The sequence below is a fragment of the Aptenodytes forsteri genome, unplaced genomic scaffold, assembly GCF_000699145.1.
Source record: "Aptenodytes forsteri isolate BGI_AS27 unplaced genomic scaffold, ASM69914v1 Scaffold49, whole genome shotgun sequence".
Classification (NCBI taxonomy): domain Eukaryota; kingdom Metazoa; phylum Chordata; class Aves; order Sphenisciformes; family Spheniscidae; genus Aptenodytes; species Aptenodytes forsteri.
In genome coordinates, this window is record NW_008795125.1 from 585,364 (window position 1) to 610,150 (window position 24,787).

The following is a 24,787-nucleotide window of genomic DNA, read 5'->3' on the forward strand; positions in this document are numbered from 1 at the left end:
TACTATATACTAATTCATTTTCTGTATATATTGGATGACTTGTAAAGGAGTCAAATTCAAATTATACCATATTATCAATGGTGAACATTTTTCACTTATTAAATAAATGACAGACGTAGAATTGGTATGAACAGTTGAGAAAAATGAGATAAAAAAACTGTAAGGAACTGATAAGAAGGTTAATCCACTTTTTAGATACAAATTTTTAGTTTAAAGATAAAGAAAATAATATATAAAAAAATAAAGCATTCAAGGTCTTAAAAAGGTTTGAACATAAAATATCTGTTGTCATTCAGTAACATTCCTCTTGAGGTTAAAGGACCAATAATACAGTTAAATACTCACACCCAATTTCATGAAATGGCAAGAGGAAAGTAAAAGCAGATACCTCCCCTGTGTGAGCTTTCTGTTTGTTAATTACACTGTAGCTAACGTATGCAGACACCATCTGTTTCACTCAGACAACATTATATACTCAAAGAAAGTGTATGAAAGCTTGAAACAAAGTTGCACAGATTTATCTTTTTATTTCCTCCATCTCCTCAAATACATTTCTTTCCTGGTTAGTAAAATAATATGTCCATACAGCAACAGTGTAATTCATGTTGTGTAGCTATTTATACATAATTTTAAAAATCTTAACTTAGGGGGGAAAAAAAAAAATCTCTGCGATTCTAATCAGGAGTATATACCCAAAATGTGCAACATCAAGTATTTGAGAAGGATCACTGTGATTTTTGTGAATCTGGACTGAAGAGTAAGAGAAATGCTGAGGCAGTAACACTTCACGGATCCTTTAAACTGTCATCATTAGATCTCAACAGACTGCAAGAGCATGGAAAATTAAATAAAATACCTCTCCTTTCAGATGAAACTCTAAAACTTCTTTTCAGGTAAAGCACTGGAAGTACATCAGTAGCTGCTTTTTGGCTTTACTCCTGTCCCATCAATTTTTCCTTGCAACTCCATTCTTAGTCTGCATTTTTCTCCGCTCACCCTAAATGGCCACCTGAATAAGTTCAGTGCATAATGCTCTCTCCATTCCCTTTTTGGCCTCAACATTAAATAAAGGAGCATGTCTGAGGCTGGAAAGCAGATATGTGAGACTCTCCCAAACAGGTTCTGGAAGGGGGTAAGGTGGTAAAATGGCAAAAATATCTTGGAGCCAAGGAATTAAAAACTGTTCATGGCTTTAAAAACCAGCAGATGGAGCAGAGGCACTCTTTCACTACAAATTAAATACCTTTACTTTGTCCTCTCATTCACATACTTCATTCTTCCTTCAAATTACTATGAGCACACACGTGTATTTGTCATACACATAGAAAAAATGAGGGTAGGGGAAAACAAGGGCTAATAACTACTGAGCACAGGAAGTACAACAAGGTAAACAATGTTATCATTAAGAGTCTCTGTATCAACCCATGTTAGAAACATTGCTACTGCTAAACAAAATAATGATATTAGAACAGATCTTGCTAATCTTGAAAAAATATATAAATTTCACTGACCAGAAAAAAAAAAGGTCAAAATGGACCTCACTCAATGATTTCTTCTGTTTCAGCACTAAAAATGTCTAATGGGATTTAATAACAGTTAAGTAACTGTTCAGATTTGTCATCCTGCTGCCTGTAATAAGATGAAATAGCACTAGAAGGCAAAAGGGAGAAGGACACTCCTGTTCCTGTAATGCTATTTCCCATGTCATCCTATACAAGCGCAGCAGGAATGAAGACTCTGCACAGATGTCTCTGAAAGCAGAAACTCTTATTGATTAGGAAAGGATGGAGCCTTTAACATGCCTACATCACCTCCTTTGTGAAAAACACTAGTCATAATTATGAGCATTCTGGCACTGCCCCAGCTGCCCTTGAAACAAAGCCAAACTAGCAAAGGACATGATTTTTTTGGTTTTGTTTTTTTTTTTTTTTTTTAAGATAATAATATAGCTTTACAACAAATCTGTAAGTCTAAGCCAATTCTTTCCCTATAAAAGTCAGAAATGTTGTCACTGATCAATTTTTCCCAGCACTACAATTATCTATGAGTGAACTACCTTACAAAAAAAAATAAAAATTAAATTCATCAACTTACTTGAAAACTGTATGGCAAATCCGGATTTGCTGATATAAAAATCTGTGTCAAACTGGATAGTTACTATGTTGAGTGTACTGTGAATGCCTTCAGGAACAAGGGATCCACTAATTTCTTTGAGTAACATCTCATTCTCAGGTGGACCATCCCAAACTCGTAGAATGTCATGGGATGCCTCAGTATCAAAAGCAAGAAACTGGAGGCTGTAAGAATACCATGATTTTATTGTCAGCTTTCATATTACTCAACAACATATTTTAGCAACAAAACTAAACCAAAAAAGCAAATAAACTTTGATTTCCAAGGGTGATTTTCTATAGTGTTTCACACCTTTACCTTTGGATGCATAAAAGCCCAATACAGAAATGTATTTGAAAGAAAAAAACTAACAATATTTGAATTTGTCTACCATGAAATAATATATTACTTTAGCTATTCAAATAATCTACAAGTATCCACACAATCTTTTCAGAAAATAGTTTTGTTTTTCTTAAGACAATATTATGTATCACATTCTCATAAAAAAAAATTAACTAGAACTGTAAACTCATGCAATTAGCTATATAGTGTGAATACATGTCTAACTAAAAAGAACTACTGAAATGCAGGGTTTTTTTTAAAAATGTAGACTCTTCCACTCAACAGTTCTGCTGACTCCAGCACTTTTTACATATTCAATCTTATAACTTTGGCATTAAAATATCATTCATATTAGATATTTTGTAATCAGATTTCCAGTTAACAGTTCTAGTTTGTATATATGTTTGCATATATACATATATGAATTGGTTTAAAATTCAGCAGTGTTTCACAAATATATAACCAATTTTAAAGCTTGATCTTCATCAGACAATGTTTATTGAAAAATAGACAGTTTCAACACAAACCTACATATTTAAACTTAGAATGCCAAAAATACTGGCCTTGAGCTGCATCTTAAATTTTAAATCCTAAATCCCTTTTATTCTCCACTGTACAGGTAAGATTTAGTTATTATATAACCAAAAAGATTTGTTATAAGTTTCCATTTCAGTACCTGACAATATTTCCTGGGTCTACTTCAATCACCCACATGCAATGCAGATTGTTGTCATAGGGAAAAGGATAGCCAGGAGATAAGATTCTTCCTGATGATTCTCCTTTAAAACGGCCTCCACATTCAGCTAATAAAAAACGACATTACGTAATGTGTTACTTTTAATTCATTACAGATGGTCTTCCAGCTAATCATGTGAGCAAACAATTTATACATCTATTCTTTTGCTGAATAAGTAACACAACTAAACTGACTGTATGCCCTAACATTGTAAGACAACACATAAGGACTTGAAGTGCCTTGGGAAAGGAACCTGTAAATGTGGTTTTATTTGAATATTTCTGTATTTTCCTTTGGCATCTATGTTTTTCTAATAATTTTGAACACAACATAATAATTTTAAAACATACCATTATATAATGAAAGAAAAAGAAAGGAAACATACTGAATAAAAACAGGCTATTCAGAGAGAAAATCAGCCTTTCAGCATAGAAAAAGAAGTTGTAAAACTTCTTACTCAAAACTTGTCCTTACAGTGAAGCTATAGTATTTCTTAGAGGACAACAGATGGTAAGTAGCTCCCTCTTAGATGGCCTCAGCCAGTCAGTAGGCAAAACTGAGTATTTCATAATCTTAATGCCTAATCTTTGAGAAAACCTGATTTTTTTTTAATGTAGATCCCTGAGAACTTTAAAGCCTTCCTATTTCACTTCCTTTCCTTTTAAAGTCCCTCTAATTCTCTCTTGCGAAGTACAAAGCCAAAATAATGCTTTGATTAGCTCATTTGATTAACATCACCTAAATCATTAGTTGAGAGATTTATTACCTTATGATCTGTGAGTTCCATGATAAAATATAATTGAAATGCTACTCTTGATGGATTTTCTGACATAATAAAAGCAAATTTGCAGAGACAGGTGGCCTTTCATAACTTTTTTAGGCACTTTGACAATCTGTTAATTCCTAAATACTCTTTAAAAAAAAAAAAATCTTTTGTAATTATTCAATTCTGAGGATAGCATAATCTATTATTCTTCCAGTAGAGTAAGGAATTAAATAAGTACACTATAAAGAAAAAATTACTCACTGACAAACTGAATGAAAATTGAAATTAATTACATTTCATCCAGGACCACTGAACAACTACAAGTTTATGATTTCTAATTTTCACAGATGTAATTTTGCTTTTTTATTATGATCTTTGAAGGTTCCCTCTCTCTCCCCAGTGGCTTATTTCTGCCTCTCCAGCAAGATTCCAACTCCCCAGTTTTGCTGGTTGCTGAATCAGCTGTGCAAGTGGTGACTTCTCAAAAAGCAGCATCCTCTCAGGTTGCAGTCAGGAGTAACAGAGCAAAACCCCTTTTATCTTACATCTCCAGATTGCTTACTACTAAGACAATCCTAATTAAGAATCTTAATTTTGCCTCCAAGTGTCAATGCTAAAGATTTTTCTAAGGATGTCAAATTAAAGGAAATATATATTATACTACATTTCTTCCTGCAGATTCCATGGATAGTATGTTGTATTGTAACATTTACCACGTATTTAAGATTTATGATTACTACAACTGCTTGAAAACAGTTTTGCTATTGTCTTCTCAATGTCACATTCTTCCATAAAATGATACTAAAACAAGAACAGTAGCATTTTTAAACCGATTTCTGATAGTAGCAGCAAATTAAAGTGTCTGTTGACTTATGTTGCTCATAAATATCCAGAAAATAATTTTATTTGTACATGCCAACCTAAAATATTTCATGCAAAGCATCACTGTTTTCACAGATTCTCGGGGTTTGCCTGAACAATCTGTAGACCCTAAAAGATCTTGTGGTGGGCTGGGACCAAGTTCATGTAAATACGAAACTTAAATGCATACAGCTACCTGACTCATAAACAAGTACTCTGGAAATAAAGGGCATCAGTGTTGCAAAAATAATCTTTTTTTCCAATTTCCTTTCATAGCAAAGAAGCTTAGCTTCAATCTGATTCTAACTAAAAGTGAATGTTGAAAGAAGGATTCCTATAAACCAGAAATGTTAGAACAGTTTTACTGCTGATTCATCTTCACCTCCTGCTATTTAATCCATTACTGAATTTAAAGTCTCAAAAACTGACTGTTTTGATCACAGATGAGTAAGATGTTTAGATTCAGGCTTTTGTTTGGACATATTAAAGAGATATCTAAAAGAGGTCTCAGTCCTGTACAAAAACTGTGGTGATGTAATTTTGTTGTTTTCTTTGAGGAACATTTCTAAACTGAGCATGATTTTTCTTACTGATGTTCTTGTGCATTTCTTAACTGCCGTTCTGCTTCCCAGTTCTCTTCTAGCCAATTTCCTCATGGTGTATCATTACTAAGACATCATTAATCTTTTGCCATATATTTTTCAGCCCAAGAAGACATCAACTGATATCTAAGACATTTTATAGGCTTCATACTGCATACCGTCAAGAGTATTTTAAAGCATCTGCAGTGATCCAGAAGGTATGTGGAATTCAAGATCATTATTTACAATTGGCATTCAAAACCTTTTTGATTTCTTAAGCTTGTCTATACAAAAAACCTCACTTGTTTTAATTAAAGTTCTTTTAAAATCTATTTAGCCAAACCTATGCAGTCCTCAGGTTGGGATGGATACTACTGCTGATACAGACAACAGCTTTACAACCATTTAACTCTCTGGATGCAAGTAACGTGTTTCACTACTTGCCTATGGAGAAATACCTAATCAAAATAAACAAAAGCAATATAAATTATTCCGAAATTCATTTAAAGGACACTATCTGTGTACTTCTGTTCGCTTAAGGAAGAGCAATACATACAAATACACGGTATTCTGAACTGGATGGATCAATAACCTCCCTGTGAATAGCAGACTAATAGATATGTTTTGAGTAAGATTAATTTAAACCTCAAGAAGTTTATACTACAGATTGATTCACATTCTAAATAGATTCACCTATACAGAACATTTTGGAATAATTATAATGTAGTTTTCACAGAGTCTGGTGACAGTGCAAAACCTAGATGCTTAATTTGTGTAATTTTTTTGAAAGATAGTAATTTGAGTTGGATGGTTTAAAGTACTGAAAGAAAAAAGAATATAAAACCTTGAGTATATGCAGCATATCATCACTTTTGACAGAGGTCCAGATTCAACTCTGGATTTCAATTTGTTTACATTTTTTGTTAGTTTATATCAGCTCTGAATCTGGCTCACTTCCTAATCCAAAGGTGGCCAACCTGTACCCTTTGAGCTGTATGCATACATTTTGGAGAGGGACTGCTGAATAATTAAATCCAGGGACCTTCTTCCAAACAACCTCTGTCATGGAGGGGACACACGACAACAGTTTTTATCTCCCATCTGTGAGCTATTCTAGTGATCCCCTTCCAGTAGACCTTCTAGATTTGAACTATATGAGGTTTTGAATATTTGCTTAGAATATGAGAAAGTTGAATCTCCCACAGTTAGTGTAAATAGTGCACAGTACATAATCTACATAATCAATAAAAAATGAAGGAATAACTTTAGACAAATTTACCTTGGTCTGTTTTAAAACTAAGCAAGAAGTCACTCATATATATATATCTGAGTGCTACTACAGTGATACATCCTATGATTTTTAATACTTATTATGGGACTGAAAATGTAATTTGTTGTTCAAACTTTTAATCTCAACTTTCTGGCACCTTCACATTTTATTCGATCTTTTTGTTTCAAATTCCATCATATGTTCTTTGTACAGCTCCTATTTGCTACTTGCACGTTCCAATGCCATGTTTTCCACCTAATTCTTCAGTTTCATATATCCTAAATGACATAGAAGTTAGTTAAGGCTTATCAGAAATTGGGATTTAAGCATTTATTCCCTAATTATTACTCCAAGAGAGCTGTTCAGTTCTTATTTGTTGCATTTTTTTCCTAAATGGGCTTTATGTCTTGATAAAGTTATGCCAAAGTACATTGTTTTCTGTCAAACTTAAATCTAGGCACAAAGTGCATTTCACCCCTTGCTTCCTCTACTCACTCAATCCCCATTTCCTTTAAGAGGAGATGAAAAAGGAAAAAAAAATACTAGCATATTTGTGTCTTGTCTTCTTTTTGCTCTCCTATGGAAGAAATTGAGCCTGTAGGTACCTGCACAACTTATAAAGTTATTGTAATACTGTAATAAAGTGTATAATATTGTTATTCATCACAGCAACATAACAGAAGCCAAGTGACAAAAATACAGTATAACTCTGTATTTCTTCATATCTTTAAGTTTTTCTTTTAATTTATTTTATAGTATTTATATTCAAATATATGAAAAGTTTTCTAGCTTAATGTTATTTAGATACAATTAGAAAAAAAAAAACAAACTACTAGTTTTACAACCCCTCATAAAACATATATGGTCCTGGCTTTCTGATCAAGCTGTCTTTTTATGTTGACTATTTGCTGACTATAACTAGATTTTCACGTATTAGGAATTTCAGTATGCATGAATGTTTAATAATTACTATCGTTTTTAAACTTAAAAAAGGCAACACCACTCGCAGATTAGATGAGATTTATGCAGTCAGATCTGTAAATGTATGTGTAAATAGATCTGTATACATACAGATCAGATTTCACATAGATCTAACAATCCTTACAATTTTTCCTTTCTTATATTCAGATAATAGTTTAAGTAAATAAAAAAAATAAAAAAATAAATAATCTAATACCAATACATGATGGCAGAGGATAGTCCCATGCCCTTCTTTCCCCAGTCATACACTTTAGAAGGCTACTTCCATGGAGTGTATAACCTGGATTGCATCCATAAATTATAGTGCTTCCAGCAAAATGGCCTTGGTCACTGATTTTATATCCAAACTGTGGCACACCAGGGTCCTCACAATGTGAAAGCTCAAAACCTGTGGTGGGAATAAAACATTGTAGTTACAAAATCAAACAGATAAATAAATTAATGAAATAAAGATTTTCTGTTTTCCAATGGAAATCAAACATTTTCAGACTTCATGTAACAATATATTTAAGGTTTCTTCTCTGTTTTTAAACAGTATAAGTAGGATAACTGTCTATACCCCTCACTTAGAGCATGCAAACCAAACTGTGTCATAACGTTTTTCGTAAGAATCCAATTAAAGACTGAGAAGGAAATTCATTATCAATCAGTTCTAAAATGATATGAGAAATTTTAAAATGGCAGTTAAAGTGACTGTCCATTTACTTTGATGACAATGTAGTTTGTGAATAGACATTTAAAGGCTCATAAACAAAATTGCACAGCAGATTTGTTTGTTATTGTGCACAGTAACACTAATGGCACAATAGCATCTATGGCACCAAAGAAATACTGTTATATTCATCAATCCCTACCCTAATCCTGCGTTCAGTAGTTTGTAAATTTTAAAGTGACTGTCCATTTACTTTGATGACAATGTAGTTTGTGAATAGACATTTAAAGGCTCATAAACAAAATTGCACAGCAGATTTGTTTGTTATTGTGCACAGTAACACTAATGGCACAATAGCATCTATGGCACCAAAGAAATACTGTTATATTCATCAATCCCTACCCTAATCCTGCGTTCAGTAGTTTGTAAATTTAAAAACTACATGCAGGAAGCAATGATAATAATGATCTAGAGAATTCAAGCAAAACAATTTGGAAATTTTGGAAAATTAAGAGATGTGGAGCAAGAAGAAAACAAAATGACTTATGCATTATACAGAAACAGGGAAGCATATTAACATTTGGGGAAACATAAACTGTAATTTGGGAGAAAGATTTTCTATTCCAAATAAGGTTTTCTTTTATTAACTGAGAAGCAGCTCAAAACCTCACTTTGTTCAAAATCAAATGTATTTTATCAGTATCATGCAGCTCAAACTGTTTATAGGTAAAAAAGGCACTTTGTGTCAGATTGATGTTCCTATCTGTAGGTGACATGGGAGCAAATGAAGGGTTTTTCATGTCTGCATTGTTCAGTGAAGTAATTTACACAGTATTTGTCCATCTGGTCAACAGTTGGAAGCCTTTTACATCTCTCCTCAGGTACTGAATCATTACTATTGATTGAAAAAATATTCATTATTTAATTTTACAGACAAAATGCTTCAGGTGGATAAGGCTGTTTGATCACACAAGGAAAAATAAAATAGGTCAAATGCTGCATCTTCCCAGTTCTTCCTTCAGCTCATTTAATGCCTCACTGAAAATGGCTCACCTCCTGAAGAGCTTCCACAACCTCCGAGATGAACTTTTCTCATTCCTAGCTAAACTATTGTTTCCCAGTATAGACTGCACTGCAGAAGCTCTAAAAGAGGCTAATGTGAGTCCCAAATGAAGAACTTTTTTTTATATTGCCAGTCTGGATACTTATTGACCAGTTCGAATTTCCTGTCTTCTACGAAAATTGTTGATCACACTGTGAGAAGAAGTTAAAATGTTCCTTGATCCCTGAGATGTCCTCATCTCTGGACAGCCTGCTTATAGACACAGCACCAAAGTAGTCTTTTCAACTGATCACTTCCCTCTTGAGGGTGAACATATAACTCCATTGCCTAAGCGTAGGTACTAGCAGCATTTTTGCTGCCTTAAGTGTATTTCAGCTATCCACACAGTGCTGGCAGTTCTGGCAACAGGACCAAAGGGAAAACTGTATCCTTTTGGAGAAGCACTTGGTAGCTAGGGGCATAGTGAAGGGATCTAGAATGGCAACAGTTGGCTATTTTAGACAACTGAAGGAGCATGAATGCTCACAATGTGTCCCTGAAGACACAGAATGTTTCATTACAGCTTGTGGGGATTTTGTTTACTGCTTAAAAGCATCAGGGTAAGCCCGTGGTACTTTTGGAAGTTTTCATTGTTTATATATATGAAAAACAAATATTAACTGTCTTTCCCAAAATGGGACATGCAATGGGTGATGATCAGTGGCACAAAGTCTAGTTAGAGGCCAGTAACTAGCAGTGTGCCCTAGGGGTCAATACTGGGTCCAATCTTGTTCAACATCTTCATTAATGATCTGGATGATGGGGCAGAGTGTACCCTCAGCAAGTTTGCTGATAACACCAAAGTGGGAGGAGTGGCTGGTACACCAGAGGATCATGCTGCCATCCAGAGCAACCTTGACAGGCTGGAGAAATGGGTCGACACGAACCTCAGGAAGTTCAACAAGGAGAAGCGCAAAGTCCTGCACCTGGGGAGGAGCAAACCCATACAACAATATATGCTGGATGCCAGCCAGCTGGAAAGCACCTTTGCAGAAAAGGACCTGGGGATCCTGGTGGGCGCCAAGCTAAATGTGAGCCAGCAATGTGCCCTTGCAGCAAAGGCGGCTATCCTGGGCTGCATTAGGAGGCATGTGGCCAGCAGGTCGACAGAGGTGATTCCTCCCCTCTACCCTAAGCACTGTTGAGGCCACATCTGGAGTATGGTGTCCAGTTCTGGGCTCCCCAGTACAAGAGAGATGTGGAGCTAATGAAGAGAGTCCAGCGAAGGGCCGCTAAGATGATTAAGGGGTGGGACCAACTCTCCTATGGGTAAAGGTTGAGAGAGGTGGGAATCTTCAGCCTGGAGAAGAGAGGGCTTGGGGGGGGATCTTATCCATGTGTATAAATCTGAAGGGAGAGTGTAAAGGAGAGTGTAAAGGAGTGTAAAGGAGAGTCTGGCTGGGATGGAGTTAATTACCTTCATAGCAGCCCATATGGTACTATGTTTTAGACTGAATAAACCAGTGTTGATAACACACCAATGTTTCTGCTATTGCTGAGCAGTACTTGCACAGCATCAAGTCCTTCTCTGTTTCTCACTCTGCCCCCGCAGCAAGTAGGCTGGAGGTGGGCAAGAGGCTGGAAGGGGACACAGCTGGGACAGCTGACCCCAGCTGACCAAATAGATATTCCATGCCATATAATGTCATGCTGAGCAATAAAACTGGGGGACAGTCTTTCCAAAGGGGCCATTGGTCAGAGACTGGCTGGGCACTGGTCTGCTTGTGGGAGGTGATGAGTGACTGCCTTTGCATCTCTTGGTTTTTCTTTTTTGCTTTCCTCCCTGTCTTTATTTTTACCCATGAGTTTTTCTCACTCTTTCTCTTCCAATTCTACAAATATCTACAAAAGAAGATTCAGCACTGTTCAGGCTAATAACGATTCAGGCTAGGAAAGTGTATTCTATGAGAATGCCTGTCTCCAAAGACATGAAATGTTAATGATAAGGTTCAAGTGCTGGGCTTGGACGTACCTATATAAATAAGAAAAATGAAATATCTTGACATACACACAGTAACACAGCACTGGAAGGCCTATCTTTAATCATATGGTACAGTCCAATGCTATCACAGGCTATTATGTGGTATAATTATGCAACCTTCACCTGAAAAATAATTACATACTCTCGTAGTATCTTGAAACATTTTCCTTTCATTCTGCTAGACTTACATTAGTTTTATTAGAATTAGTTTTAAAAACATGATGGAGAGTTTTTAAAACGTAAAAAAAATTTTTGAACAGGTGAAAATGAATGATTTAAGCACAGGGAGAAAAAAGGTTGGCAGCTGCATTGCAGCTTATAACACTGTTCTGCTTGCTAAAAATTCAGTTTTATATAATAATTCAGCAATGATGAAATAATTATACGCTAATGAAGTCATATACACTATGTGTCAATAGACACATGTAACAATCACATACATTTTCAGAAGTTGCCACTTGATAAAATAGATGTATATCGCTGTTTCCTGTCCACCCTCTATGCCAGAGATCTGAAAAGATTTTTCCTCTTCTAATCTTTATTGTTTAATTTTGTCAGTCTACATATAGGTAAGAAGTTTTTGTTAGGAATCTTTCTTTATCATTTTGGTTCCAAATTGGATTATTCTAAACAATAATCCAAACTCAGAAATTGCTAGTCTAATGCAGTTAGTATCAGATATGAGTCTTAAGATGGAGAATGTCTTTTACTTATGAATTATATTTATGAAACAATGGGGTTTGGTTACACATTTAAAACTACTCACATGCTTAGATATTTTTATGTGCTTATACAATTAACTGAAAACTATCCTGTTTTTTCTTATCCTTTCCGAGACTGAAAAAAACTTCAGAATAACCCACTAGAAAAAAGACAGTGGTTTAAGTATCAAACTACACAAAGTACTGTCAAAGCAAGGTTTCAGTATGCTGCATGTTTTGGGTTTTTTGAAGTACAATTTTGAAACATTATTTTGATGAGTGATGAGTGATTTGATGTTGATTTTATCATTATTTGTCTTTTGACTGCATTTTCATCTTATGAGAAAAGAATTTTTTAAAATCATAAATTTATTACTAATGTTTTCTCAAATACTTACTGGTATACACAAGCTGAAAACCTTCATCAGTGCCCTCCATGTCTGAGTTAAATTCCAACCACAAATGATTTGAAGTACTACTTAGCGTCAGGCCTCTTAATGATGCCCCAGTATACGCACCCAGCAGGTGAGCAGTGTTGTCTTTGCCATCATAGATCTGTAAAACAAATGTGAGTTTTACAGTTATGAAGAAAAAAAATGAGATATTTGATTTACAAAATAATTCTGTACATCTCCATTAAGAGGGAGGACAGCTCTGCCAAGGGAGATCTATTGCCAGTCAACCCAAAGTACTATTTGGATATGCTGTTTGCCTCTCTTGAGTTAAGTTGACTTAATTGTGGTGATTTTTCAAAGGCACAATTTAAAATATGTCAGTTCCTTTTTTGCATAACAATAGAAATGGGCAGAGGTGCCATATCAGCTCAGTGTTTTTAAACATCTGTGTTTTCTCTTTCACTGCCAGCATTGAAATGCTGGTCACAACCTATCAGCAAATACCTATTTTGTGTAGCTGTCTCTGCCTCAAGTCACTGGGGTGGCATGATAGAAAAGCTCACATCTCCCCAACTTTGGCTTGTGAAATAAACCTCTGGATTTTTTTTCTATGTAAAGAGAGGTTCAACTATATCTATAAAGTAAAAGAGGAGTAGGAAATAAAATAAATCGAACAACTGCTTCTGTAAGTTGAAAGAGTAATTTAATCTATATGTAAATTGGAATACAGCATTTTTATTATTTATTTTTCTTTCAGAGTTGTTCTTTTTCATATTTGAAACAGAAACTTCTATCAGACTACTAAATATATAAAACAATCTTTTAATAGTTCTCAGCAAATTTCCTTACAAGCTTGGTTGCTTTAAAACATCACAGGTTGTTGCATTCCTATCATTCCTAAAAATAGTTGAACTATAACTTAACAATAATTGCTAACCCAACCACTATGTCCTGTAGGATTTATTTAGTGACTTCTATAATAATTAAACTTTCATAAATTAGTTTTAAGAAAAATTTCACTTGCAAATCAGTAAATTGACCTCTGAATAATTTTCAAATTGCAATATAGGGAAATTCTAAAGCTTTAGCAGAAAAAATAGGGAATTGTCTCCAGTTCTAAATAAAATCTAATTGTATTAATTTGAAATGTAATTAAAGCTTGAATTTGTAAACAGGGATCTATACCACAATGAAATGAAAAAAAAAAAATATACCAGCAATAGTAGTAAGGCAACAAAGTGAATGTGAAATATTATGATGCCTGCTCCACATTTGTGAGAATGACTTATACACGTAAATCCTATTTTGCAGAAATCCTCATGTCTCCAGTAATAACAAAGACCTTACATTTAATGATATGCTGAAATAAAACAAATAAGCCATTTCTAGCCACCTCTAATGAACAAATAATTGTATGGCAGTTTAAGAAGCACAGCAAAATGACTTGGTATCATTCCTTGTTTTTTTACTGAAAGAAGCAAATAAATTCCAAGCAAACTTCACATTTCAATGCCAATGTCCTTAAACAGAGTAAAAGTAAGAAATTAAAGCAAAAAAAAAAAGGTACAGTTAATGCTTATCAACTAAAAAGTAATTTTAAAATATATATTATATTTTTAAAATATAATAATATTAAGATGGTGTCTTAATTTTATTTAAAACTTCTTTAAAACTATACTGAGATCAGTAATCAAGCCAGAAAAAAACCAACAGGAAATTAGTTCTGAAATTGACTTAGTTTGTTTCAGTAACTGAAAGAAAAAAGTCCATTCCAGGAGAGTTACTGCTATCCTACAGAGATATTTACATCATGACAGACTTAAAGAAAACCCAGCTTGAACTTGATGTTCTTTCTCCTAATCTCTCCAAGCTACTTATAACTAATAACACCCAAGGATTCAGGATTTATTTTATTTTTAATCGCTACATAAGAGTAATCCATTTCCTGCTATGTGTGTATCACTAATAATTAACCAAAGGAAGCTATTAATAAGTTATACCAACTATTCTCAATGTCTCACCAGAACTTCCCATAAGCCACTTCATGACACAAATTTTCTTCATGTTAGAATTTCCCCACACATACTTTATTGCCAGCTTTGTTAACTGACCTACCCTATTAAACCTTTCACATTGGCACATTGACATCTCTCTAGAGCTGAAACTAATTCTACTTTATGGGCTAACTAGCTGTCCCACTGTATAATACTTCTAAGCCTATATCATTTCTATGAAGGAACAAAATTTAAAGTACCCTAACACTTCTGAAACTCTATGATTCTTTGAGTAGAACTGCATTTGGATGAGGGAGGGATGTGATTCACTTGAACATGAAATTGAATTTTTTTTTTTTTCTTTTTGTTGCTGACTTTCAAATATTCAAAGTAGCATATGACGGTTGGACTCAATGATCTTAGAGGTCTTTTCCAACCTTAATGATTCTATGATTCTATATACTCCTCTTCTTGAGATAGCGGGGTCTCCCTTAGGACAATAAATGGATGCATATTTTGTAGTATAATTCTCAACTTAAGTCACGTCTTTTTTGTGCTTCATTCAAGTTAATGGGCATAGAAATTTCTAGATGTAATTTAAATGATACAGCTATTAATTCTATTCCAAATCTATCTTTATTTTTCTTTAACGTATTTAAATTGCAAAGAGAGTGGTAACAGCCTACATTCTCTTGTGAGATTTGCAGAACCAGCATTTTCTTTCTAATCTTCCTAAAATAGGTGGGAGTTTTGCTAAAGATTTTGAATTACTTAATAATTCAGCTTCAGTGGCTAAGAATAATCATTATTATAATATTATTTGGTTGGATGCATTTTCCTCAAAGTCACCCTGTAGCATTAAAGCAAAGATAATTGATTCATGACTGTATAATGCCTGAATATGCCAGTGACAAGCTATTAAGAAAACAGAGGTCCATCTTTATCAGCTATTTAAAGGCCTGATCTGTTAAATGATTAATTCATAAAGAGGAGCAAAGGCACAGAAAATTGCATTAATGTTCCTCCTATCACAATGATATTTTGAAATGTTATAGGGAAGGATGCTAAAAGTGAACACTGTTTACATAAATATGATTTGAACGGATAGATGTAATGTTTAATTTGGGGAGGAGGGGTTATGCCTGCATTTACAGTTAGAGAATAAATAAAACTTCCTAAGCTTTCAAGGGGCTCCATTATCAACAAATTTTAAATGGAAATTAATGGCCTTTTTTCTGCTAACTTATTTAACTCCATAAAATCTTAGCAAGGGAATAGTATAAAGTGAATGTATTAAATTTGTGCATTATAATCAAACTATTTTTCAGATTTGCCATTGAAACATAAAAGGCATATGGATATGAAGATCTGTGCCTTTATAAAGAGAAGAAATAATGTAAAATCAGCAGCTCAGAGCTGAGGCTGTCAACACCCTGTCAAATATATCATTTATATCACTTGCAAAAAGAAGCACTAGTATAAAGACAGCAAAGGGCCCATATGTTTGGGTGTTTTTTTTGTTGCCTACATTTATTACCTATTTCTCACTCACAATTTTAGGATGATATTGCTAAAAGGATTATGATAGCAAGTGTGGAGATTCTTAAGAAACAAATTAGCAAAAAGCCCCAAACGTTACCTCCCTTCAAAGTCTTTGTACAAAAACCCTCAAAAACTGAATCATGTGCACACATTTCAAAGCTGGCCCACAGGTGAGACAGCAAACAAATGCAATAAAACTGAATCCTCCGTATTTTGCAGGAGCACAAACAGTGCTGAGCCAGGCACAGGGGAAGGGGACCCTTAATGCCAGTTCTTCTATTTGGTTTACTGGCACACTGTTACCTGCCTGTTGCTGCACTCAGTGTTTTAATAGACGGAAAAAGAAAGATTGCTCCATTACAGTATCAAAAATAATTCTTAAAGCCATTTTTTTTCCACATAGGTGCAATCTCATCCGGCACATCAGCTCTCACTCTACGTATTGCCAAGCACATAACCTACTATAAAAGGAAAATAAATCCCCACAAACAACTGATGTTCTCTTTCCATCTCAGTCCTTTTCACAGTTGGTGTTCCTTTCTCTTTTGTTTTAGGTTCATTTATGGAATCTGCCTGCAGATTTTTTTGGGGCAGGGGTTTGGTTTTTTTAACATTAACAGAAAACTACTCATTGATTAGTACCATGCATAGGTACATTTTTATTTATGTTGAAATCTACTGAAAATAAAGAAAACAATCATATTATCTTTGTTCAAGCTTCAATTTTAATAAAAGATGCCTTTCCCCCAGTAAATTAGAAAAGTATATTAACAGATCTTTGACATAAAAGAATACTTTCTACATTCAACTGATTTCCACACAAATAAAGTGTTCACCACTAACAATGGACTATTCAGGCAAGTAGGAGAATGGCAACTCTGTTCCTTTCCCTGCAAATCTAAATGGTTTGTTTACAACTATCAGAGACTACAGACTTTACAAGCAAAACTGGTGGATGGAGATAAAAGCGGGGAAAAAAAGCAGGAAGAAATGTTCTCATACTTCGGAAACCATGTATTCATTTTCCCTGCCTCTCACATAGGCAGTTTACTCTAAAAATTTTGAATTCTGGAAACATAGCACACAAACTCAGTTATCAGTACAATTACAAAGAAGGAAAGAATTGTTATACAGTTTCTGAGATTAATATTAAATTGATTGGCGTATAGTGACTATACAGATCTTAAATACTTCATATGCCTTCATGAAACTTTCATGAATATTAAAACAAGATGTGGCACTATCAAGAGCAGGTTATAGCCCTACACACAAAAAAGTAGAGAGACTTATATATTTCTTACAGTTTCCAATGAAAACCAACCAGCCAAACAAAAAAACCACCTACAACATTAACGTAAGTAGCCAGAGCAGTTACATCAATAAAAGAAAAAGAGAATCGCATACTAAATGAAACAAATGAAAAACAAATTATGTGTTCTGAAACCTCTGTTCTCTACCAGTTCAGAATTAATAAATGGGAAGAATAAATAAGGGTGGTGATTTATTTGTGTTAAATATGCTGTTTCCCTATAATGCTGTATTCCCAGTCCAACTGTTTCATTGTTTCAATCACAGTGCTTGTCAGGTATAAATTTGATCCATGGTCACTGTTTACTCTAAAATTTTGAATTCTGGAAACATAGCACACAAACTCAGTTATCAGTACAATTACAAAGAAGGAAAGAATTGTTATACAGTTTCTGAGATTAATATTAAATTGATTGGCGTATAGTGACTATACAGATCTTAAATACTTCATATGCCTTCATGAAACTTTCATGAATATTAAAACAAGATGTGGCACTATCAAGAGCAGGTTATAGCCCTACACACAAAAAAGTAGAGAGACTTATATATTTTTAACAGTTTCCAATGAAAACCAACCAGCCAAACAAAAAAACCACCTACAACATTAACGTAAGTAGCCAGAGCAGTTACATCAATAAAAGAAAAAGAGAATCGCATACTAAATGAAACAAATGAAAAACAAATTATGTGTTCTGAAACCTCTGTTCTCTACCAGTTCAGAATTAATAAATGGGAAGAATAAATAAGGGTGGTGATTTATTTGTGTTAAATATGCTGTTTCCCTATAATGCTGTATTCCCAGTCCAACTGTTTCATTGTTTCAATCACAGTGCTTGTCAGGTATAAATTTGATCCATGGTCACTTAATTCATGTGGTAAGCAGCAGACCCCATGACTTGATTAAACAGCCTATCAAAAGTTTAGTAGAATATTCAGTCTATTCAGACTTTGAATGGAATTTTATCTGCATAGCTCTAGTAATCTAAAATATTAGCTGATAGAAAAAGTAACACAAAGTACATGATTAACTTTTTTGCCAACATTTTCATCTATCTGTTCTGAAAAACAGAGATGCATTATCTGTTTCTTAACCAAAGCCTGAAGCTAAAAGACTGAGCTTTAACTGTAAAATATTGTGGGGTTGCTTCATTTGTGTTTGGGGAAAGGAAGCCCCTTCTGGAAGCTGTTGTTTAAATATCTTGGTTTCCAAATGGTGAATTCCTTACCCTCCCTAGTTCATTGTTAAAAGGCAACTGTGTGTTCAGTGTACGTCACTCAGCTTTTTGCTGTAAGACACGATGATTTTTTTTTTTTTTTACTTTAACTTCCTTCCATTGTCATTTTTCATTCCAGAATACTTCATTATTCTTTGCTTACCTCAGAGATTTCTTAGAGTTTGGTCAAGGCATTAATGTTTATATACATTTACAAAGTAGTGATATAAATTAGATGAGTTTACAGCATTTGTTGAGTATTATTGATTCACTTAAAACTAAAGTATAAACCTAATGTCATACTCCTGTAGCAAAAAGTGTATTCTCCACAGTCAGCAAAATAGGCAAATTAGGCAGTATTTTCCCTTTTTTCATTTTAGTTACCAGTTCTAGAAAAATAAAAGAAAGTTCCTGCAAACATCTTCAAAGATGTTTTACTGGGATTAACATAAATCAGTCTAAGACAATACAGGAAAAAAATATGGATAACCAAGACTATTTTCCTGATCTTGAAGATATTAATGCTAAATACTAGGCACATTCCCCAGTCAGTCACACACCAAATCTTCCACTGATTCTTTTTCAGCTCCTGGAGATGAGGAGTAATCAGTAATAATAGGGATCAACAGACAACTTCAGAACTGGTTCCATGAGAAAAGTTTTGGAATGTGTGACTGCTGTTTCGTATTTCCTGAAACAAGACTCCTTTATCAAACACACACATGAAAAAAGAGTCTGATGGGATTAAGACAATTTTTAAGAGCTTCATCTGAGAGATGAGGCAAGAAGAGTCATGATGGTCTCCACAGATATCATTCCTTCCCACAATATTAAGGGATGAGTGCCTCTGCCTTGCTATAATGTCAGATAGGCTGAAAAAAGTGATAATCATAATAAAGAATATTTCTTGTAGGTTTTTTTTTAATAGATTGGGAGGAACTTCAGCTCAGTATTATAATTCTGAGCTGCTGACTTAAAAAACAAACACTCTAATGGTATTATAATTCAGGGCTGCTGACTTAAAAAACAAACACTCTAATTACTAGATATTACTTTCATCTAACACACTTGCAAAACAGCAAACATTTCTGCCGCTGACATTTACAGCTGAGTGGTAGCCTCCCTCCATTTATAATTAATTCAGCATTACTCTTAAGTTCACATTAATTGAGTGGCAATATTAAAGTAGAATTTTATTTTATAAGCCTCTGAGTTAACGTTTTCTAGTTAAACATCTGTAGTGCACATGGTTGGAATGGCACTTGAGAAATCTTAAGTGCATAGATCTTTTCAAAATTGTATGTGCATTAAATGATTAAGGAAGGAAAAAAAGAAGAAAAAAAATTTAATTGCTTTATAGTCATATTAATTTATATTTATATAAAAGTTTATATTTATATAACTGTATATAACTGTAGCTCCCTCCCTACAGTGCTATGACTTTTACAGTAAGATAGTAGAGTTGAATGGTTTCAACCTAAAAAGTCTTGAGGAAAATGCAGCCGTATACTTTTATTGGATGGGCATAAAAATGTGGACAGAAATATTAGGATAGTGATTTGGGTGGATAAGGATTGTGCTGGTTGTGGCTGGGATAGAGTTTATTTTCTTCATAGTAGCTAGTATGGGGTTATGTTTTGGATTTTGGCTGAAAACAGTGTAGATAACACAGGGATGTTTTCATTATTGCTGAGCAGTGCTTACACAGAGTCAAGGCCTTTTCTGCTTCTCACACCACCCCACCAGCGAGTAGGCTGTTTGTCTTCCCAAGTAACCGTTACGCGTGATGGAGCCCTGCTTTCCTGGAGATGGCTGAACACCTGCCTGCCGATGGGAAGGAGTGAATGAATTCCTTGTTTTGCTTTACTTGCATGCGTGGGTTTTGCTTTACCTATTAAACTGTCTTTATCTCAACCCACGAGTTTTCTCACTTTTACCCTTCTGATTCTCCCCCAGCCAGCCGGGGTAGAGTGAGTGAGCAGCTGTGTGGTGCTTGGTTGCCCACTGGGGTTAAAGCATGACAGGATTCAAGTTCAAATGTAAGACCTGACTTCAAATCTTATGCTAACGTTGGTTAATTTAAAGATCTTACCATAACTTCACTGATTTTTGTACTTCATTAAGAAATTCCAAAACTGTTAAAATGACATACCTGCATACATCATCTGGATGTTCTAATGGTAACTTGAATAACTGGGATTTTTTGTTTGTTTTTTTCCATGTTATTTATATGTTACTAAATACTAAACATCTTTCAAATTATTTTTTTCTGTATTAATTAATGTAAAAATTAAAAGATATCTACTTGGTCCTGAAGTAAGCAGAGAGGCCAAAATAAAATAAACATACCTGTGTGTTCTGGGTATCTAGTAGTCTTTGTATTATTTTGTTTTGCTTGTGTTTTGTTTTAAGAAGAACATAATACTTATTTTTATTTAAAACCATTTTATTTACTATTTTTTTCTTCTTGGTGCTTGTTTTCATCTTACATTGGTTGTTTAGGTCTGCTTATGCCTTAGTGTAATGAACCCCTTTTTGCAAGTGCCTATGTCTGACAACTAATGACAGAAATCCTAACCTAATGCTCAGATGGCTAAAATTAGGTGAGATAAAACCCAGTCTGAATCATAGTTGTTTCTTAGAAATATATCTTTCCATAATCCTTCTCATTTGAATAACTACATGGTAGAATATGGTAGAAAAACTTTTTTTTTTTTTAATCAAACATGATTGGTATGATACCTCTTGTTCCTTTGATTTCTAAGAGGCAAGTTTAATTAAATTGAGTATTCTGAAAAACTAGACAATTATTTAATCCCTTTTATGGATATCTTACTACAGTTAGATGGTATGTGCTAAAAGACACTCACCCTGATCATCATCAGCTTTAAATATGTAGTAGGCTAAGCAATATATGCATCTGGAAATGTATATTTTAGGGAATACAGTAATAAAATCTATGAACAAACCAAAGTAAAAGCTACTGAATTTATAGGGTGAAATTGCTCTATAAAACTCTGGGAGGTTCTAGTATCCTATTTTTCCCTTTGTTGTTTCTTTGTTTAATGCAAAAATTCTCTTCACATGTAATTGCTGTGATTATCATTTTGCAGGAGATGTTACATACCACACAAGATTAGAGTCATTTAAAGCATAAACCTCATGTACAAAATGTAGTATGTAGACGGTGTATTAAAATAAGCGTCTGGGTGTAATGTTTATTATGTTTAGATCACAGCTCAAGTTATGAAGATACTGAGGAAGAAAACAGAATTTACAAAAGATGTAACTGATGAATATTTAACACTAAGAATAGAATACAAATACACATTGAGGCAACATTTGGTTTACAGTTTCAATCTCTTTTTTAATTATATGTGGTCATAAAAATATATGTTTTAAGGAACAGATTATGGAAACATCTAAGGTTGCCTAATTTTTAACTTTTTAGAAATGGAACTGGTTTAGATACATATTTTCTAAGAGATGCTTAATATAAACTCACCTGATACTGTACTATCACAGACAGATAAATTTCAACGATATGAGGAACTACAAGTTTAGAAATAACAATTAAGTTACATGATTACATACCTTAAGAACATCTCCTTGGGCTAAGTGAAATGTTCTGGCAGAAATATTGATTCCTTTCCCTGCTTGTACCTGAATGCTATAAATACATTCATGGTTTTTTTCATAGTTAAGAGGATAATTGGGAGACAATAAGATTCCTTCATTATTTGTCGTGGAGGCTCCACATTCAGCTGCAAGTAAAAGAAAATGTTAAGGTATATTTTAATAGATAACATAAATATTTTTAGTAACGATGATAATGGGAATGTTAATGCAAAATAGTTCAAAAATGTTAACATTTATTTATATCTAAAGTCTAGTTCTAAATATATGTTCATGACAGTGGTTGAAGGCTACAAGAATATCTCTAAATTACTGCAATACTTTAATAAAAGTATGTTAAATAATATGGAGAGTTATTATCATATTAATGGCACATTCCATAATTATAATGTTTTAAAGGATATTTCTTGATTTTTTTTTTTTGGAGGAAATACATTTGTTTTTACTTCTCCAAAACGGAAACTCATTAAGACTTGCAAATTAAATTAAAGTAAATGTAATCTAGAAGTTCATATGTGTATATATTTATATATACATGCACACATATAAATATACATACATGCAGATACACACATTTTCACACAGATTGATGAAAAAAAAGAATTTTTCTCTAATACTAATTTACCAAAATAAACAGCGTAGTCAATGGTATAAATTACAGTGGAAGAAGAGTTATGCTATATCTACCAGCTAAACAATAGAAAAAATTATTTCGTTAATAAACAACTAGAAAAATAGTAACTGGGGGAAAAAAAATTACAAGGAAAGACAAAGGAATTAAATGGGTTTAAGATTAAGATTAAAAATAAAATAAAATAAAATAAAATAAAATAAAATAAAAATAAGAAAGTGTTTCCAAGTAATACTGTTATTATTCCAAAAAAGAAATCTTATAATTAAGGGCTTTGGAAATTAAGTTTAAACACAAAAAAACCCCAAACATAAAAACTTGTGGCAATGTTACATTAGGCATTAATAATTAAACTAGAAAAAGTAACTGGGGGAAAAAAAATTACAAGGAAAGACAAAGGAATTAAATGGGTTTAAGATTAAAAGTAAAAATAAAATAAAATAAAATAAAATAAAATAAAATAAAAATAAGAAAGTGTTTCCAAGTAATACTGTTATTATTCCAAAAAAGAAATCTTATAATTAAGGGCTTTGGAAATTAAGTTTAAACACAAAAAAACCCCAAACATAAAAACTTGTGGCAATGTTACATTAGGCATTAATAATTAACTTTCACTTACTATCATATTTTGGAGTACTTACATAATTTTAATGAAGACATTTTTAGCATTGAGGTACCAGGTATTTTAAATTAATACTGACAAACTATTACAATTATTTCCTTCCCTTTTTATTTAGTCTTGATATGTGGTCATTACAGTGCAAAGACAACAGCATTTCCTCTCTTAACATATTTAGATTGATTTTAAATTTTATAGTTACACTAAATTTTCTGGGTTTATGTTTATTTTCAGGATCACTTCAATATGCTTGCAATTTATTTTACCCAGTATCGTAAGAATGCTCCCCAGTTATTTTAACTTGGGAAATTAATTGGTTTATAATTTCACAGAATACAAAAATGTAATGTGCAAAACTATGTTGTACTTCTAATGGTTTGAAAAGATATTTAAGCAATCTATGGTATCTATTTTAAGAGCTATTATTGTTTATTAGCATTATTATAATTCCCTCACTACACTTGTTTGAGTGAAATCCAGGTTATTGAAATATATATTTTGTGTATGAAATTTATACATTAAATGACAAAAACACATTGATTAACTATTCTTTCTGTACACAGCTAAACCTAATGGTTTGAAAAGATATTTAAGCAATCTATGGTATCTATTTTAAGAGCTATTATTGTTTATTAGCATTATTATAATTCCCTCACTACACTTGTTTGAGTGAAATCCAGGTTATTGAAATATATATTTTGTGTATGAAATTTATACATTAAATGACAAAAACACATTGATTAACTATTCTTTCTGTACACAGCTAAAACAAATATTGTGCAGAAAGCCAAATCAGGCACAGATCAAAGTAGAACAAATTCTTCATGACTATGTTTAATTCAATAGTGATACAGAACAAGTACCCAAATAATTCAGGTGTCATCACTTTGTCTTAGAACAGTTGGATACACATAAACTAGGCAGAAGTGGAAAACCTTCTAGCCCACATGATCATGTCTATCCTTTTATTTTATTCTCAAATAAATGGGTATTTGCTACTCTGAAGATGCATAGGTCAGTTTGAATTACAACACATAGGAGTAAGATGACTGTAATTTCAAGTTTGTGGGATATCCTTTCCCACTCCAGAGAGACAGAAAAGTCAAAAGGCACAAGGTATTTATGGTATTAGGTTGATCCAACAACTCTGTTTTTGTCAGAACTGTAATTCAAAGCAAATTGTTTAAATCTGAACGCAGCAGTGAGACAACTGTTAGGACATTTTTAACTAATATTTGAGAACCATGCTATGTTTTCTGTTAAAAATAAGGAAATTGTTCATGTCATAATATTTGTCAATAGAATCATAGAATAGTTCGGGTCGGAAGGGACCTCTAAAGGTCATCTAGTCCAACCCCCCTGC

At 33.4% G+C, this 24,787-nt stretch overlaps 1 protein-coding gene across 1 annotated transcript in view; it reads right to left on the reverse strand.

Moving 5' to 3' along the window:
* CSMD3 (CUB and Sushi multiple domains 3) overlaps window positions 1–24,787 on the reverse strand; it is an 838,052-nt gene that overhangs the window by 285,153 nt on the left and 528,112 nt on the right. Inside the window, exons 23-27 of the mRNA XM_009277245.2 lie at window positions 22,133–22,302; window positions 12,484–12,640; window positions 7,846–8,037; window positions 3,131–3,257; window positions 2,095–2,297 (exon numbers count right to left, since the gene is read on the reverse strand). Coding sequence (XP_009275520.1) covers window positions 2,095–2,297; window positions 3,131–3,257; window positions 7,846–8,037; window positions 12,484–12,640; window positions 22,133–22,302 — 849 coding nt within the window. The remainder of the gene's footprint in view (window positions 1–2,094; window positions 2,298–3,130; window positions 3,258–7,845; window positions 8,038–12,483; window positions 12,641–22,132; window positions 22,303–24,787) is intronic.